This window comes from Zonotrichia albicollis, chromosome 6, assembly GCF_047830755.1.
Source record: "Zonotrichia albicollis isolate bZonAlb1 chromosome 6, bZonAlb1.hap1, whole genome shotgun sequence".
In the NCBI taxonomy this organism is placed as follows: Eukaryota; Metazoa; Chordata; class Aves; order Passeriformes; family Passerellidae; genus Zonotrichia; species Zonotrichia albicollis.
The window spans coordinates 32159148-32174067 of NC_133824.1; the positions used below are offsets into that span (position 1 = coordinate 32159148).

Genomic DNA, 14920 nt, shown 5'->3' on the forward strand with positions numbered 1-14920 from the left:
AGCAAATCTGAGACCCCTCTTCTACTCAGCCACTTTGTAGTTCTACCTCCAGCCTGGGGAGCTCCCAGCCTCCCTGGTACAGACCACACAGGCTGTGTGCCTGCACCTTTAGGCTGCCTGTGCCTCTCAGCATTATGACAAGTAAATGCTTAGGCTAGTGCCCACCTGCACCAGAAAGGCTGTCAGCAAACGGAGCACTTGGTAGTTTTCTTCTGGCAAATCCTGGAGCGTTTTGCGAACAACATCCACACGTTTCATCTCCTCCACACCTAAAAATCAAGAGAGACAGGACAATCCTCAGCACCCGTCCTGACGAAGGCCCTGCTGGCAGTCACAAGTTATCCCATGCATGTCTCCACAAAGACATCTTTGCCCTTAGCCAGTGTAACATTCAGGGAGTAGCACTTGTTACAACTCACTCTGGAAGCTGACAACATGGCTGTAGAGGCCAAAAGTAAGGAGGGGCTCAGGTAGCTCCCTCAAGAAGGTCTTGAGAATCACAGCAGGGAGGTGGACATCTTCATACTCCTGGAAATCTACAGGCACACCTGAGAAAGTAGAGCAGAGACTCAGTGCTAACTGGGCAAAGCAGCACCTCCTCCAGACAAAGGACAAGACATGATGGTCAGAGCCCAAAACTAAGGAAGAGGTATTTTAAAAAACACAGAATCCCAAAGTACCACATCTTCTAGCAAAGTGGAAAAATATGTCCCAAAACCATATACAAACCAGTGCTGAATCCAGCATTACATCTTTAGAAGTCATCAAATCAAACATGACTAAGTTCCATCCTGGTCATCTTAAGTCCCTTCAGTATAACCAGAATAAGATGGTGTATCTCACCCCAAGAAAAAGGAAAACTTTCAGGAAAAAAAAAGAATAGTTAAGGGAATACGAGTGGGAAGGGATATGCTTAACACACAGCAGAAGTACCAAACACTTCTCCCTTGCAATTCAGGTCATACCCCAAGATGAGGCCTCACCTGCAGACCTATTAAAGGAGGAGAGGATCTATGATGGACTAGTTCCTGCACAGTTGCAGTTGCACAGCAGTAATTAGGGAATGAGAGGGGCTCTGATGTGTTTGGGCACTTACCCATATTGTATTTTTGCTGGACCTCTCTGACAACCTGTGTATTTGCTGATCTCCGGAAAATCCCCTCTGTATTAAGAGCTGTGAAGTGACAGCAGATGGAGAAGAAAACAATCAGCCATGTGAGAGTCTCTAAAAATGCTGGCCTTTGCAATTATAAATCCATGCTGTGGGGCATTCAGACAGATATCAACAAGTCCCTTTTTTAGAGTGCAACAATTTTTTCTGCTTCCACTATCTGACAAAGGATACAAGCGGCATTTGGATACTTTTACACAAGTAGAAACGTGGACTCCTGAAAGAAGGAGGTCTCCTAAACCCTCCACAATCTCACTTGAAGGCTAACTCACCTAGTTCAGGCTTTACACCCTACTCTAGACTGCTGTTCTTCTTTATCTTAACACAGTCTTGATGCGAGCTTGGACAGAACAGAGGTCACTGATCTGGGACTGCAGCTTCCCCAAACACTTACCATGCTCCCGCAAGTGAGCAATGGTGTCTCTGACCACCAGAGGAACAGGAGACTGATCAGGGCTCTTCTCCCTGAGGCTGCACCAAGAAACAACAGGTTACACACAACTGGTACACAGGACTGGTCCTGCCTTACATGCAGCCTCCAACTCTTGAATTTAGCCACACAAGCTGTACTACATATGATCTTGCTATCCCCATCCCTGGTTCAGCCATTATTCCAAACTTCTATCCTCTTCACCCATCATATCACATCATTCACTGGAGCAACTATGAGCTCATTACCAGACCACAGGAACGTTTTTCCATCCTCTGTAAAAATCTCAACTAGTATATGCCAGGGCAAAGGGTTTCCCAGAAGGCAAGGATGCTAGTTATGAATCAGGTGAAAAGGGTTACACTTCTTTTTTCCTTCCCCATAGGAGCAAGGGCAGAAATAAGCTGACACACAAGAAAAAATAAATTTGGCCACCACATTCCTGTGACAGAAGATTTATCAACAAAATGGCCCTCAGGCAAAACCTCATGGCACCAAGGTGCTCCCTGCCACCCTCACATTTGATTGTCCAGACCACTCGATAGCTGGGAGCTGTTGACCCCTCCCAGGCTGCTAACAAGCTCAGGCAGCACGGCACCACAGCAAACACCATCTGGAAATGTTGCACTGAAGCTGGGGAATGTGTTCCCAGACTGCCTCAGAGGATGTGTCTAGCTACACAGTACTGGCTCCTCCTCATTCCCCAGGGAGGCAAAACCACACTCAGTTAAAAATACCTTCAACAATTACTCAGTATCACCAGCCCTTGCCAGTGTCTGTTTGCCTTTGTCACTGTGCAGGAATGGGGAGTGGGCTTCACTACAAGGCTGAATAGAGGTGCTTTTAAAATAGAGTTTATGATTTCAAAAACAACTAGGAAACAAATCTGCAGTGCTGCTCAAAGCAGCATAGTCCAAAACAGAACCCTGTCAGCCTCCTACAGACATCTTTTGCTCAAGAGAAAGTTTCCAGTGCCGTAAAGCCATCCCCATGGCTCTTATTTTGCTCCTCCCTTAGTGACCCTAAGTTGCAAAAATAATCTAACCCAGGGATCAAGAGGATGGAACTGAAATTACTTAGTCAGGAGCTGGACATGAGCACAGAGTTCCTCAGGAAAATGATTGAAGTTTTGTAGGAAGTCTGAACTGCAAGAAATTTCGCAGCCATTTTCTGCTGTTGCTCAGTAATAAACACAGTGACCTCACACCAAGCAAGTCAGGGCAAAAGCAACACAGTCCAGAAATACTCACTGCTGTAGGGAGACTCCAAACTGCTGGTTTGGCAGCGGTGGGCGTGGGGGTGTTGGCTTCTGGGGCACTTGCAAAGGTTTCTGCAGGGATCTCAGGTATTCATCATACCTGCAGCAAAACACAGATAGTAAAAAGGCACTCCACCTCCCAGAAAGTGCATGAACCCAGCACTGCACACCCACTGGTAGCAACACCAGGCTGGTACGGTCAATTACACCTATGCAAACCACCAGAGGCCAGCTTTGGAGCACAAGAACAAACATCTTGTTGCCAAAAAAAAAAAAAAAAAGCAGGGAGAAAAGGAGTATCTATCTGTAATCAAGAGGTGGAGTAGCTGAGTAACAGCATGGGCAGGAGGCCAGGACAGCATTGTGATGAGACAGATGCATTTGTGGGTGTGGGACAGGGAAGCAATCTGGTAGGGCTGAGATTATGGGAACTTTGGGAAGCCCCAAAGACAAGCTGAGCAGTGCAGAATGAGCTAAGGAGGTGACCAGACGACAGCAGATGCACACCACGAGCTCCAGGTCAGTGTCAAGGTCAGCATCTTGCAGGAAGTCCCCAGAGGGTGAGTGGGAGATGCAGGATTGGTGCCTCATTGCAGGAGGATTTTTAACTCAAAGACAGAACTGGGGACTGGGGCCAAGGACACACAGGAAGGACTACAGAGAGAAACCAGTCTTGAAGGCAACTTGTCAGCACACCCTGCAAAACCTGAGTGGAACGATCTCTTCCTTCCCTTGCCCAAAAGGTCCCCTCTCACAGAACCCTAAGCGGGGGGAGACAGACAGTATTCTCACTTTAGCACTTGGCTTGGGATCCCCAGCTGTTCCAGCTTCACATACTCCTCCAGCTCACTAAGGTAATTCACATAAAAAATCTTTCGTCCAAATTTAAAGCTGAAAAACAAGAGAAAGGTAGATATGTGAGGAATTGGGAAATCCAGTAACAGAACTGACTTCTTACAGAAAAGGAGTGCAGAGGGCTGTAAGAAACATCAGTGGGGCAAAGGGCAGGTATGGCTGAGCAGCAGAGATGTCACCCACATCACTCTGCCACTCCATCTATTTTACCAGGAGATGCAAAGACTTTCCAAGATATATTAGAAGCCCTAGCAGGCTCCCTCAAATGGTGGATTTCTCCTTCCTTTGTTCAGCAGTAGGCTTGAGAAGATTTTACTCCCAATTATTTCATGGAGTTATTATTTCAGTATCACAATAAATTAAATATTTGAGTTACAGAGCCTGCAACTTTTTACTTCTACCTGGCTGGAGAGAAAAGGAGTAGCACAGAGCTGCAAATTCTGTAAGTTCCTGAAGAGGTATTTCTAGTGTGTGAGTATTTCTGAGTTCAGAAGTGGGAGGAGACAGAAAAAGGTGAGAGACTCCAGGATAGGCATGGCAGCCTGGGCTCAGCTTGTGCCCCTCTGAGAAGGCCCCATTGTTCCCCTGCAATGTGAACATGCAGGTGAGCCTCCAACAGTGATCGTACCTGATCAGAGGCTTGAAGAGTATCAGCAGGGTCTTGATGAACATGGTTGGGTGCACGATATACAAGGCTTTGATGTTCTTCTTGTATCTGTCAAGAGAAGCCCAGTAATGACAAGCTGCACTTTAAGCAAAGGAACCAACCTTTCCACAAGATTAGGGTGCCCTGGTTGCTTCATGCCTTTTGCACTGAGCCTCACTACACCCCAGCACCCATAGCCTCTGCTCTCCCATGCTCTGTAGCTGTGTCAGGCCACTCAGCAGCCTAAGGGCATGCTACCCTGTATTCCAATTTTCATCTAAAATCAGTGAGTGGCCTCCTCAGGAACCTACAATTATACTGTGGGGCTGACACACTTACTTACACCAGGTCCTGGGTTTGCTGGTTGCCTGTTGGCCTAAAGCATGTAACTACAGAAGGAGCTGTTTAACCTATGTTTCAATCTGTATTAAACAACAATCCACCTCCTCAAGCAGAGGAATAAGTGACAGTAAATTATGATCACCAAGCTGCACGGGAGGGCTGGGGAAGATCCTCTATGTTAGGCTAGAGAACAGCACAGGACTTCCTTGCTTGCTGCAGCTTTACTCACTTGCGATCAAATTCCCTGTAGGCATCTCGCAACCAGCTCAGGGATGGCTTGTTCTCACTGGTCAGGCCATGGTGCAGGTACACCAGAGTGTAGTCACTCTCCACATACTGGTCCAGTGTGAATTTCAGGTACCTGAGAAGAAAGAACTGATGAACTCAATTTGTGCTCTGCTACAGAAAGCCTATTCCTCCCTTTGGGACTCTTTCTGTGCACCATAACAAAGGATTTGCAACTCCAGCAACGGAGGTAAGCACTTGGGATGACATGTCCAGCTAAACAAGCTACTGTAGATGGATCTGTCCCCAGGAATCCAGTAGTTGAGAATTAGGTCAGATTTAAGAAATTAACATCAGCCTACTAAGATTCTACTTACCCCAGCAGTTTCACGTGATCTAGTTGATGACTTGGGGGCATCCGGCAAGCACTGAACAAAATGACTTTTCTTCCATATTTGTCATCACCTGCAGATAAAATGCAAGAGATTACAGGGAGGTAAGGACTTCATTGTGGTATTGGCAGCAAGGGGTAAAGAAAGAATGAGAAACCACCATAACAAGGCCCAGCTGCCAGCAAAGCTAAATCTGATTTTCAGCAGTTATCATGGGCCTAGTGTGGAAGCAGAAACCTGAATGCCAAGGGCCTGCCAATGAGAATCAAGAACAGATTCCCTGCTCCAGCCCTGAAAGGAGATGAAGGACTGGAAACCAGAATGCCTCCGGGCACATAGGGATGGAGGCAAGTACAGAGCAGAGTGCTCAGAGGATTAATCCTGCAAAGCTGTGCCTGGGCATTGCTCCTGATACACACATGTCCAGGAGGCACAGGGAAAACTGCCCTTCACTGGCACAATAACTCTTTCCATCCTGCACACACTCCCAGACTAACTTCTAATAGCCTGGTGCACCTGTTTTTTGCTTCACCTGGAGTTTAGTTCTGTACACAGAACACAGGCCATTTCATACCCTGGAAACCAAGAAATTCCTAGAAAAAGAGCAGCTCCAGATAAGAACTCTTCTGGATGAGTTCCAGATAGTTTCTCATCTTTCCAAAGGAAAGTCTCTTCTACAGATGGGCCAAGTAGGGCTGCTGGATTCTCCAGAAGGATTGTAGAATAAGCTCTTCACCGCTTCCTAGATTTTCCATCCACAGAGAGATTTTTCCAGCCTGAGACAGAAGGAGCTGCAAAGTGCAGCACGACAAAGCATTCTTTGTAAAAGCCATGCAGAAAACAGTCCCCATCACACTGGAGCCAAATAACCCATAAAGCACCGTCATGTCATGGAGGACACTCCCAGGCACCACTTGAGGCTTCAGAGACAACAAGCCAAGTTTTCCCCAAAGCAAGTCTTCAACCATCAGTGGACTTCTGCCAGCAGAGATCTCAGCCCCATGAACAAAGCCCAAGCAGACACGCATGGCCAAGCTTAGCAGACATGCTGGGGAATAGAGAGATTTGCACAAGTGAGAACCAGGTCACAAATCCTGCAGACATACAGAGTTTGAGGAAAAGTCTGATTCTCTCCCAGACACAACACCCAATCCATTTCCACAAAGATGACTTCTTTTTAGCAGCACTGGAGATGAAATGGTTCCTTTACTGTTAAGGGTAAAAGTCTTCCCACCTTTTTAGCTACTCACCCTGCTCTGAAACCTGTGTTTTCTTGTCAAGCAGAGAGTGCAACAGTGAATGGGGCTGTTGAGGCTATACTCAACAATACCCTCCTTACTCCCATATGGTAAAGCATCTCACACAGACCACAGCACAGAAAAGCAGCAAGGATCGCTACTTATGCAGGACTGACCTGCAATACATCATTCCTCTTGAAATATATCCTTTTCCCAGCATGGATTTACAATATTCATGCAGCCATTTTCTCAGCTTTGCACAGGCTCTGGCACTCAACTATCACTTGGCTACACTTGCCATGCAGCAGCTGGGGTCCCGGAACAGCAAACCTGATATTTCTGGGAATGCTGCCTGTTAGTACCAGAGGACCACTTGGTGCTGCAAAAGGCAGCCAGAGAATTCATACACACCAGCAATGACATTAAGATGCCCCTGGTCCCTTTTTGCCCCCATCTTGCCAGAACAGATTCTCTTGCTTCTTTGTTCATTTTTATTTTCACCTTGCAAGTCCCATTTTCAAGTCACCAGACAACACAGAACTTAGTGATGCACACAAGGCAGAAGTTGTACCCAAGCTAAGGACACTGCGGCAGCACTAGGAGCGGGCCATCACACTGACACACACATGCGGAGATACGGGCAGGGGGAGGGCGCACGGCCCGGAGTGCAGGACCAGGAGAGTGATGCAAGGCTCGTCTGGAACAACCAGCTACAGCCACAGCCAGGCCACAAGACCAACATTACACTGCATATCCCATGGCAGCCCACTCTGTGCCTACCCCAGAGTTTCTTGGCAGCTCACTGTGAGCTTTAGGGACAAGTCTAATGTAAATGAGTTGTCTAAAAGACTAAGTGCAGGTTACAAAGTCCTGGGCAAGAAACATGGCATATTGTGATCCTTCCCATTGGTCTTGAGCAACTCATATGTCTCTATCTGAAGGACAAAGGCCTGTATAAAGCACCAAGAGGATGCAGCACTTGAGAATCGGTTGAGTTTTATACTCATGAAAGAGAATGGTCAGAAAGACAACAGATCTTTGCAGATCATATGTAGCTGCATGCTAAATTCAGAACAGATGATATCTTCAGTTAACTGAGGCTGCATTTCACACCAGAGTGGATGGTCTGAGGGCCAGATGCAGACTTCAAGTTTAATCACACACACAAACCTCTGTGGTGTGCAGTGCAGTACCATGTTTGTGCCTTGCTGTGGGTGCCCATACGCTCAGCTCAGGCTTCTGGGCACTGATTATCAGACCTGACAAGCCACAATTCCAGAATGACATACCTTAAATAGCTTTCTCTGAAATTATATAAAAGCCTACAGCAAGGCCTATGCAAAGTCTACAGTCTTGTTCCTTACATAGTCTGGGATTGCTGGTAAAGAATAAACAGACAATCCATGACTCTTCCAAAGGGGAGATGGCATGTTTCTCCTGGACAATTTCCAGGGCCAAGTACATCAAAAGATAATCTACAGTGCCCTGGATGACTGAAAAAGGAGTGGCCTGTTTTGCCTTCCAAATCAGAATGAATTTATGCATGAGACCTAGAAAGGAACCAGCATGCCCTTTTCTGAGTTCTGGGTTTTGCTCCAGTTTCATCACATTGAACTCAGCCTGTCAACACAGAGATTTTCAAAATGATCAACTGCCAATCTTGTTTCCACCTGACATATATCTGATCAGTCTCCTTGCACCAGACATGACAAAAACAAAAATTCAGCATCAAAGCTGAACAATCAGTTGCTCCAATTTATAAACAAGAACCTAATGCCCATTCCATGCATTCTTGTTGGAGGAAACTACCTTCAGGTGGCCCCTCTGCCTCCTACAGAACAGATTCTTATCAGGTTTGATCTTTCCCAGATGCTCCATCCCTTGTACTATTTGCTTTCCTGTTGGCAGCATTAATCTTATGTATCTAGGTCTTCACCCCTTGTTTGCAATTGCAAATAGCTGAAGTTTCCACTGAACACAACTACAGATCACGAAGCAAACACTTGCCTTCTCAGGCTGCCTCCTATCTCTCCCAGATGAGGAATGCTCAATAGCAAACAACAAACGAATAACAAATTATATACCATCAGTACTCAAAGAACACCCCAACTTAAAAAATATTTTCAAGTACACTGGAATTAAACTACCTCCCTGAAGGATGTGATTCAGATTATTTTGCTTTTAACAACAAAGAGCAAGACAGTAGCCAATATCTAAAGCCAGACAAGACAGCTGCTCATCTAAAGAGATACGCCGTTGTAGCGCTGATTGACATAAGCTCCTGAATATTTTTATGGCACTTTTAAGGCCTGAACTGCATTTTTCTTCTTGCTCAAAAAGCAGCATTTCCAGGGCACTTCTAAGACAGGGGCAAGGAAAATCACTGCTGTGTGTCCAAGCCATGAGTGCAAGGCCAAACTTCTAAAAGGGCTGAAATTAAAATACTGAGACAAATGTTTCAGATTAAAACCTGCAGCAATACAAATGTATCACAGCAGAAATTCACATCGAGAGGGCAATCATGTCCCAAGATAGGGCATTTAATGAATCTGCACAGCCAAAAAATACACAAATCTGCACGTGGAAAATACATCCTTGGCATGCAAATCCTGTTATTTACTATTTCTAGGTAAATAGAAATACATCCATTTCATATCCTGAAATACATCCTGCAGCATTTATGTCATGATTTGAGGCAGCCTAGCTGCAGTCTAGAGACTGCTCATTCCTACCTTCACCAGGTCGCCTCAGTTAGGTGCCTATCTTGTTGAAAGATTCATATGGGAATATCTTAATACTTTGATACTTGGACAATGCAGATGGATAAAACTTGCCACCAAAAGCTAGTGCTACTGCTAAAACAGTAAAGTTAACAGACTTGAGGGCCAAGGAAAGAGCACCACTACAGAACACTGGAATATTACTACACAAGCTTCACAAAGCTTAGCATGTTTAATCAGAGCCACTGTGAGTAAAAAACCTGTCAAATGTAATTTCATTTCAATTAGCTGCACTAAGCTTGTGGCACAGCTGGGAAAGGTTTAAGCATAGTAGATTTTAGTTGCCTATTGAATTCCCAAGTGGATTTAGCCCTGAAGGAAAAGAAGGTAGGGAGTTCAAAGCAGAAGCATTTTAATACATTATTTCATCCACCTTGATATTCCCAATATCCAAACGCTGCCAGAATCAGAAAGCCTTATGAAGTGAATTTAGCTTTAACTGATACAAAAATATACTAGAGGGTCATATTAAAGAATGCAGTTTGGGAGGATGGCTGAGAGCACAGAAAAAGGGGAAGAAGACTCCACATAACGAGGAAATGAGAATCAGCATTTCCATGAATTGTGTGAAGGTCTTAGCAGTAAGAATTTCACACCAATAGAAGTTTTCATGTACATTGAGAAGCATGAAAGCCCCAGCAGCCAAATTACTGAGACTTAGGACTGAAGTCCGGAGAGTATTAACAAATGCTCAGCAAGCCCAGGGAACTCAAGCACAGCTTTGGGCAAACAGGTTACCAGAACACAACATCTCTGCAGCCAAATGGAGAAGAAACAGATAACAGTTGCTTTCAGATGGAGAATCCAGTTTAAGTGCCAGCTGCTTAGCACGTGAGTGCAGCAGCAGATCATGTGAAAGAATAGGAAGCAATCCTAGAATGAACTTCCAAACCACATAGGATAACAGGATGAACTGGAGTTCAAACTGAACTGGTCCAAGCAGGCCACCACCATGACAGGACAGGAACAGGATTTACATTGAGAGCCATGAGCGCCGAAGTGCCCAAAGTAAAGCCCACACACCAAATTTGGCTCAGATGATTCTGCTGTGTCTGAGGCAGAGGCACAGCCCTCAGACAACAATTTTGTGCAGTCTTTGGATTCCTGAAAAATTGCCAGTGCAGCCTAAGGCTGAGCAAAGTTTGGGCTCCCCTGAGACAGTCCAGCTACAGGCCATGGTCATGCTAAAGGAATACCATGATCTACAGAACCAAATGTTAGCGCCACAAAAAATCTACCTACCTGGTTGGGCCCCATCAAGTGCACCCTGGTCTGGAGGAACAGAAAAAAAGTTATAGCAAGCCAAGCTTTGCATCCTTTCCCAGGAAGTAATCATGAGGTTAAAGTCTGAGAGCCTAGCCAGATTGCCACCGGGACGCATTCAGCTGCTGTCTTGCAGGATCCAACCTCCATCCATTTCATCTTCCCCCCATGCTCCTCTGCAAAAAGCAGCCTTATCTAACAATCAGAGGCAATAACAGCAAGCCTTGATTCCCAAATCTCCTTTTTGAATTTGCAACTAACTCTGTATAATCAAATCTCTTGCCCTTACTGTTAGATTTCTTCTGCCACCAAAATGGTAACTGCTGTAACCCACTTTTAAAAGGGTTAATTGCAATTAATTCTGAAGTCCTCTGAACAACTTCAGAAGTGCACAGAGAATGGCATCATACCATATGAATAACACATCCCACATCCATAACTTTTTTTCATGATTAGTAGATTCTGAGTAAAAAAACTGAACTGCCAATTAGAATTTTAAAAAGGTTCCTATAGTTTATGAAGGCATTTATTATCACACCTAGCCCCTTTCCATCACTCTCACACCTATATACTCAGCAGACTCACATGGGCAGACAGGAGCCTTTGCAGAGCAGAGCTCTAGGAAGAAATTCTCCATTCCCTTATAAACTTAAAATTCCTTAGATACCCTTCCTTCCCTTGACCTTGCATATCAAAATATGGTGCACAAGCTGGGCTTGCTTTGGATAGACTCAATTCTATAGAGGCAATTCATATTTTTTATCATACAAAATATTCTTAAAGAAATGAACAAACAAAACAGTTAAAAGCTGGAAACTACATCCAAAAGCAGCAGAAATGCAGGCAGTCTGTACTGATGGAGCCAGTAACAACGTACCATGCCTGAAAAGTGCCCTTGTTACCCTTTGCTGAGTCCATTAGCCACCAAAGACACCCTGCAAAACATCTTCAACACAACTTTTGTCTGCCACTTCTGCCTTTGCCTGCTCAGAGAAACAACAGCTACTGGTGCTCCAAGATTGATGTTACCTCCCCATGTCAATCACCAACACCTATAGCAAATCATCAGCACCAGCTACAGCTTTGGCACCTGCAGTCATGTTTGTTGGGTAGGTTTGGAATCAAATTCACCAATGAAAATAGATTTACTGCTGGAATTGCAGCTTCAATCCAGTAACACAAAAGAAGGTACACTCATAGCTCTCCACCTTGTTTTCCCACTTCAGTTACAGGTCTCACACGTATTGGCATCACAGTTTTTCTGTGAAGGCAGCCCCACAGACTGACAATTCATGGGGTGAGGCAGCAGATTTCCCACACAAACTAGCAGAAACATGCTCTGAGCTCCAACAAAGTTTTGAAATCACTGGGCAGGGATTACATAGCTGGAGTATATAGTGACAGCCACTTTCCTGACCAATGATACACTATCTTCTACCCTCCATGGCAGTGAGGAATTCATATGTCAATATATGTTAGGCCTCTGTTTTCTTATCCCAAAAGAAAGCAAGGCAATTATTGTGTAAAACGGGAATGCTGGTGAACCTCATAGCCATAGTTTTGCATATTGAGCACAAAGAAAAGACCAGTATTTCAGACTGGGCAGCAGAATGAGGATGGAGCACCTTGCCAGAGCTGACAAGAGCTCTGCTCTTCCCACACAGCCACAGGTTTCCAGTATGAACTGCCATTTCCAGAAACCTGCTTTAGACTATTATCAACTACCTGCCTCAGTTTTGCAATTCAGCTTCTGCTAAAATTCAAGGCCAAGACTGTCACATCTGCCTCAACCCCCAAGAAGATGGAAGCAGCGCCTTTGCCATGTAAGAACTGGCAGGAGAACACAAAAACTCTCAACATAACAGAAACTTGGGAGAGTTCCTTAACAGCTCTCAACCAGGAGCTTGTGTTTCCTCCAAATTCTATGTGACATGAGCAAGGGAAAAAAACAAACTTTGCAGAAGTGGACTGTGCAATGAAATCAAGCCTCCTCTCTTTCAGCTTCAGGCCACGCGTAAAGAGGAATTTCACTGCTACAGCACTCACAAAAAGAGGCACTCAGAGTCAAGAAGAACAAAACCACACAGAGACCTCTCCAGGGCCTGTGTAAAACACTCCATAAACACACACTTTAAGGCAGATCTGAAAGGAACAGCACAACACCAACATCTTCCTTCAGAAAAGCATCGAGTCCCAGAACCAAAAGAATGTTTCCTTAAACCAAAATATTGTGATTCCTAACAATACTCCAGTTCTGAGAACTCCCTCAGGACTGTGGCCCGGATGCCTTTTGCTGTCATCTTTGTGCAACACAGCACCACACGGGACAGCAGTGACATGCCTGCTCCTTTTCCATGGACAGCCTCTTCCCACAGGATCCTAGTCCCCAGAAGAGACAGGAGCAATAGGGCACAAAGGAGAGTCTCCATGAAACCACTGCACTATTTTTAAGTGAGAAACAAACCCCAAAAACTTATTTTCCGAACAAATTCTGCAAAAAGTATTTCAGTACTTTCCCCCTTAGGTCAGATAGCCAGACATTTCAAATGAAGCACGCCGTGGACTGAATTAAGGCCAGCTAGAAAATGAGCGTGCTAACTTTTTAACATCAAAATTGGGCTTTTATTAAGTTATTAACTCAATGCACATATCCAGCAAGAAGCAATTACTTTCTGACCACACAGGATAACACTGGGATCATGAAGTTCAGCCTGAGGATGGGAACCAGCCTTCTGCTTTTGTCTCAAAATAGCACCATCATCACAGAACATATTTCAGGGCAGGCAGGAACAGAGTTAGCCACAAACTTTCTGCTCTGAACTGCAGAACAGGGAAGGACATGGGACAGAAAGCTAATGAATCAACAGAGTGGACAAAACTATCCTTGATCTGCTGCCATTTGCTAATATTTACAAGAGATGTAGGGTAATTTTGGTTCAGGCTCAGCATAGCCAGTGTTCATTGCACCTGGAGCTGCTGACAAACACAATTTGTCAGCAGAGCCACATCTGAACAGTTTCATATTAATCCTCCAGTGAGATTTTTATTCTCCAGGCTACCTCTAATGGGATTTTTCCAGACTGTCCCAGATTGATTGCCTCCAACAACAGAAAAGACTACCCTGTCCGATACTCTGAACAGTTAAAATTCTCAATTACTGACCAAAAAAAAAAATTATCAGCTTCCCCAGAACCAAGATTACAAGTCAGATATGTTTGATCCACTTCCTAAATTCTCCTTTCAGGAGATGAGAAACCAGCAAGTCTCAAACGTACATGGCAGCAAATCCTCTATGTGGAGCTGTGCTCCAAGCTCTCCCAGTGCCAAGGAAGGCATCACAGCACATGCCATGTGTGGGACCATCACATGCTTCCAGACACATCAGCTCCCAGTGAACACTGGCCGGCAAGAGACAAGAACAGAAGCTTCTCTGAGCTGTTTCTGCACTACACAGAGACACTGCAGGGACACAGCGCTCACCAGGAATACAAATTTCAACCACAGCGGGGAAGAGTTCAGAATGCAGGCACAGCTCCCAGTCAGCCATCATCCCACCCCGGAATCTTTTCAGGAAGTTGGCTAATTCTTCATTTGCTACCCTAGACTGTGTCAAATGGCCAAATGGCTCTGTTCCAACAGCCACTGACACACACCTCCACTGGAGCAATACTCCATTCAGAGAGCTTGTCAAAGAAAAAGTCACGTTACCTTGGAACAGAAATACCTCAGAAAGAGTGGTGTTTATCCCAGGAGGCAGCAGACAAAGTATATCCTTGGTTTGGGCTGACATTCCAGTCATATCAATGTCTCTGATCTAAACTCTGCTAAGCACTTTGTCTGAAACTTAGCCTAAAGCAACAACTGTTATCGTTTAACTCACCCTTTCCCACAGTCCTCAAATACCTGTGCCATTCACATTCCAAATATTCTGGCTATTACTACTGAAATGGTGGAGCCCACACATCTGTCCCTTTCCAGTTCCAGCAGCAGAGACCAGGGTGCAGACCTCTATAACCGGCAGTCCTGAAACTCCAGCCCCATGGAAAAGAAGCTTTGCAAAACATTTGCAAATGAAAACACTTCTGGCAAACCTATAAGGCATAACAGCCCAAATGTCAAACACCTGGCTTGTCAAAGTGAGCAGGAAAACAAAAAACAACAAGGTTTTGAGTCTGCCATTATAATTTTGTTCCACAAAAGATGGAACATGAGAGATCAGGAAAAAGAAAGCTCATTTGAGAAAACTGCCTAGAAAAGAATGATATCAAGACAACTCTTACCAAAGTAAGTGCCAGAGACTCTTTTCGTTGTGGTCAAACT

At 44.9% G+C, this 14920-nt stretch overlaps 1 protein-coding gene across 10 annotated transcripts in view; it reads right to left on the reverse strand.

Moving 5' to 3' along the window:
• ARHGAP1 (Rho GTPase activating protein 1) overlaps nt 1-14920 on the reverse strand; it is a 29750-nt gene that overhangs the window by 7719 nt on the left and 7111 nt on the right. For 9 of the 10 annotated variants that reach the window (XM_005480060.4, XM_005480059.4, XM_014265491.3 and 6 more), the window contains 10 exons: nt 10580-10609; nt 5305-5392; nt 4932-5063; nt 4343-4429; nt 3652-3750; nt 2852-2959; nt 1566-1642; nt 1097-1174; nt 420-548; nt 166-269 (listed from right to left, as the gene is read on the reverse strand). In XM_005480060.4, coding sequence (XP_005480117.1) covers nt 166-269; nt 420-548; nt 1097-1174; nt 1566-1642; nt 2852-2959; nt 3652-3750; nt 4343-4429; nt 4932-5063; nt 5305-5392; nt 10580-10609 — 932 coding nt within the window. The remainder of the gene's footprint in view (nt 1-165; nt 270-419; nt 549-1096; nt 1175-1565; nt 1643-2851; nt 2960-3651; nt 3751-4342; nt 4430-4931; nt 5064-5304; nt 5393-10579; nt 10610-14920) is intronic. The other variant, XM_074543067.1, reaches the window with a different exon arrangement.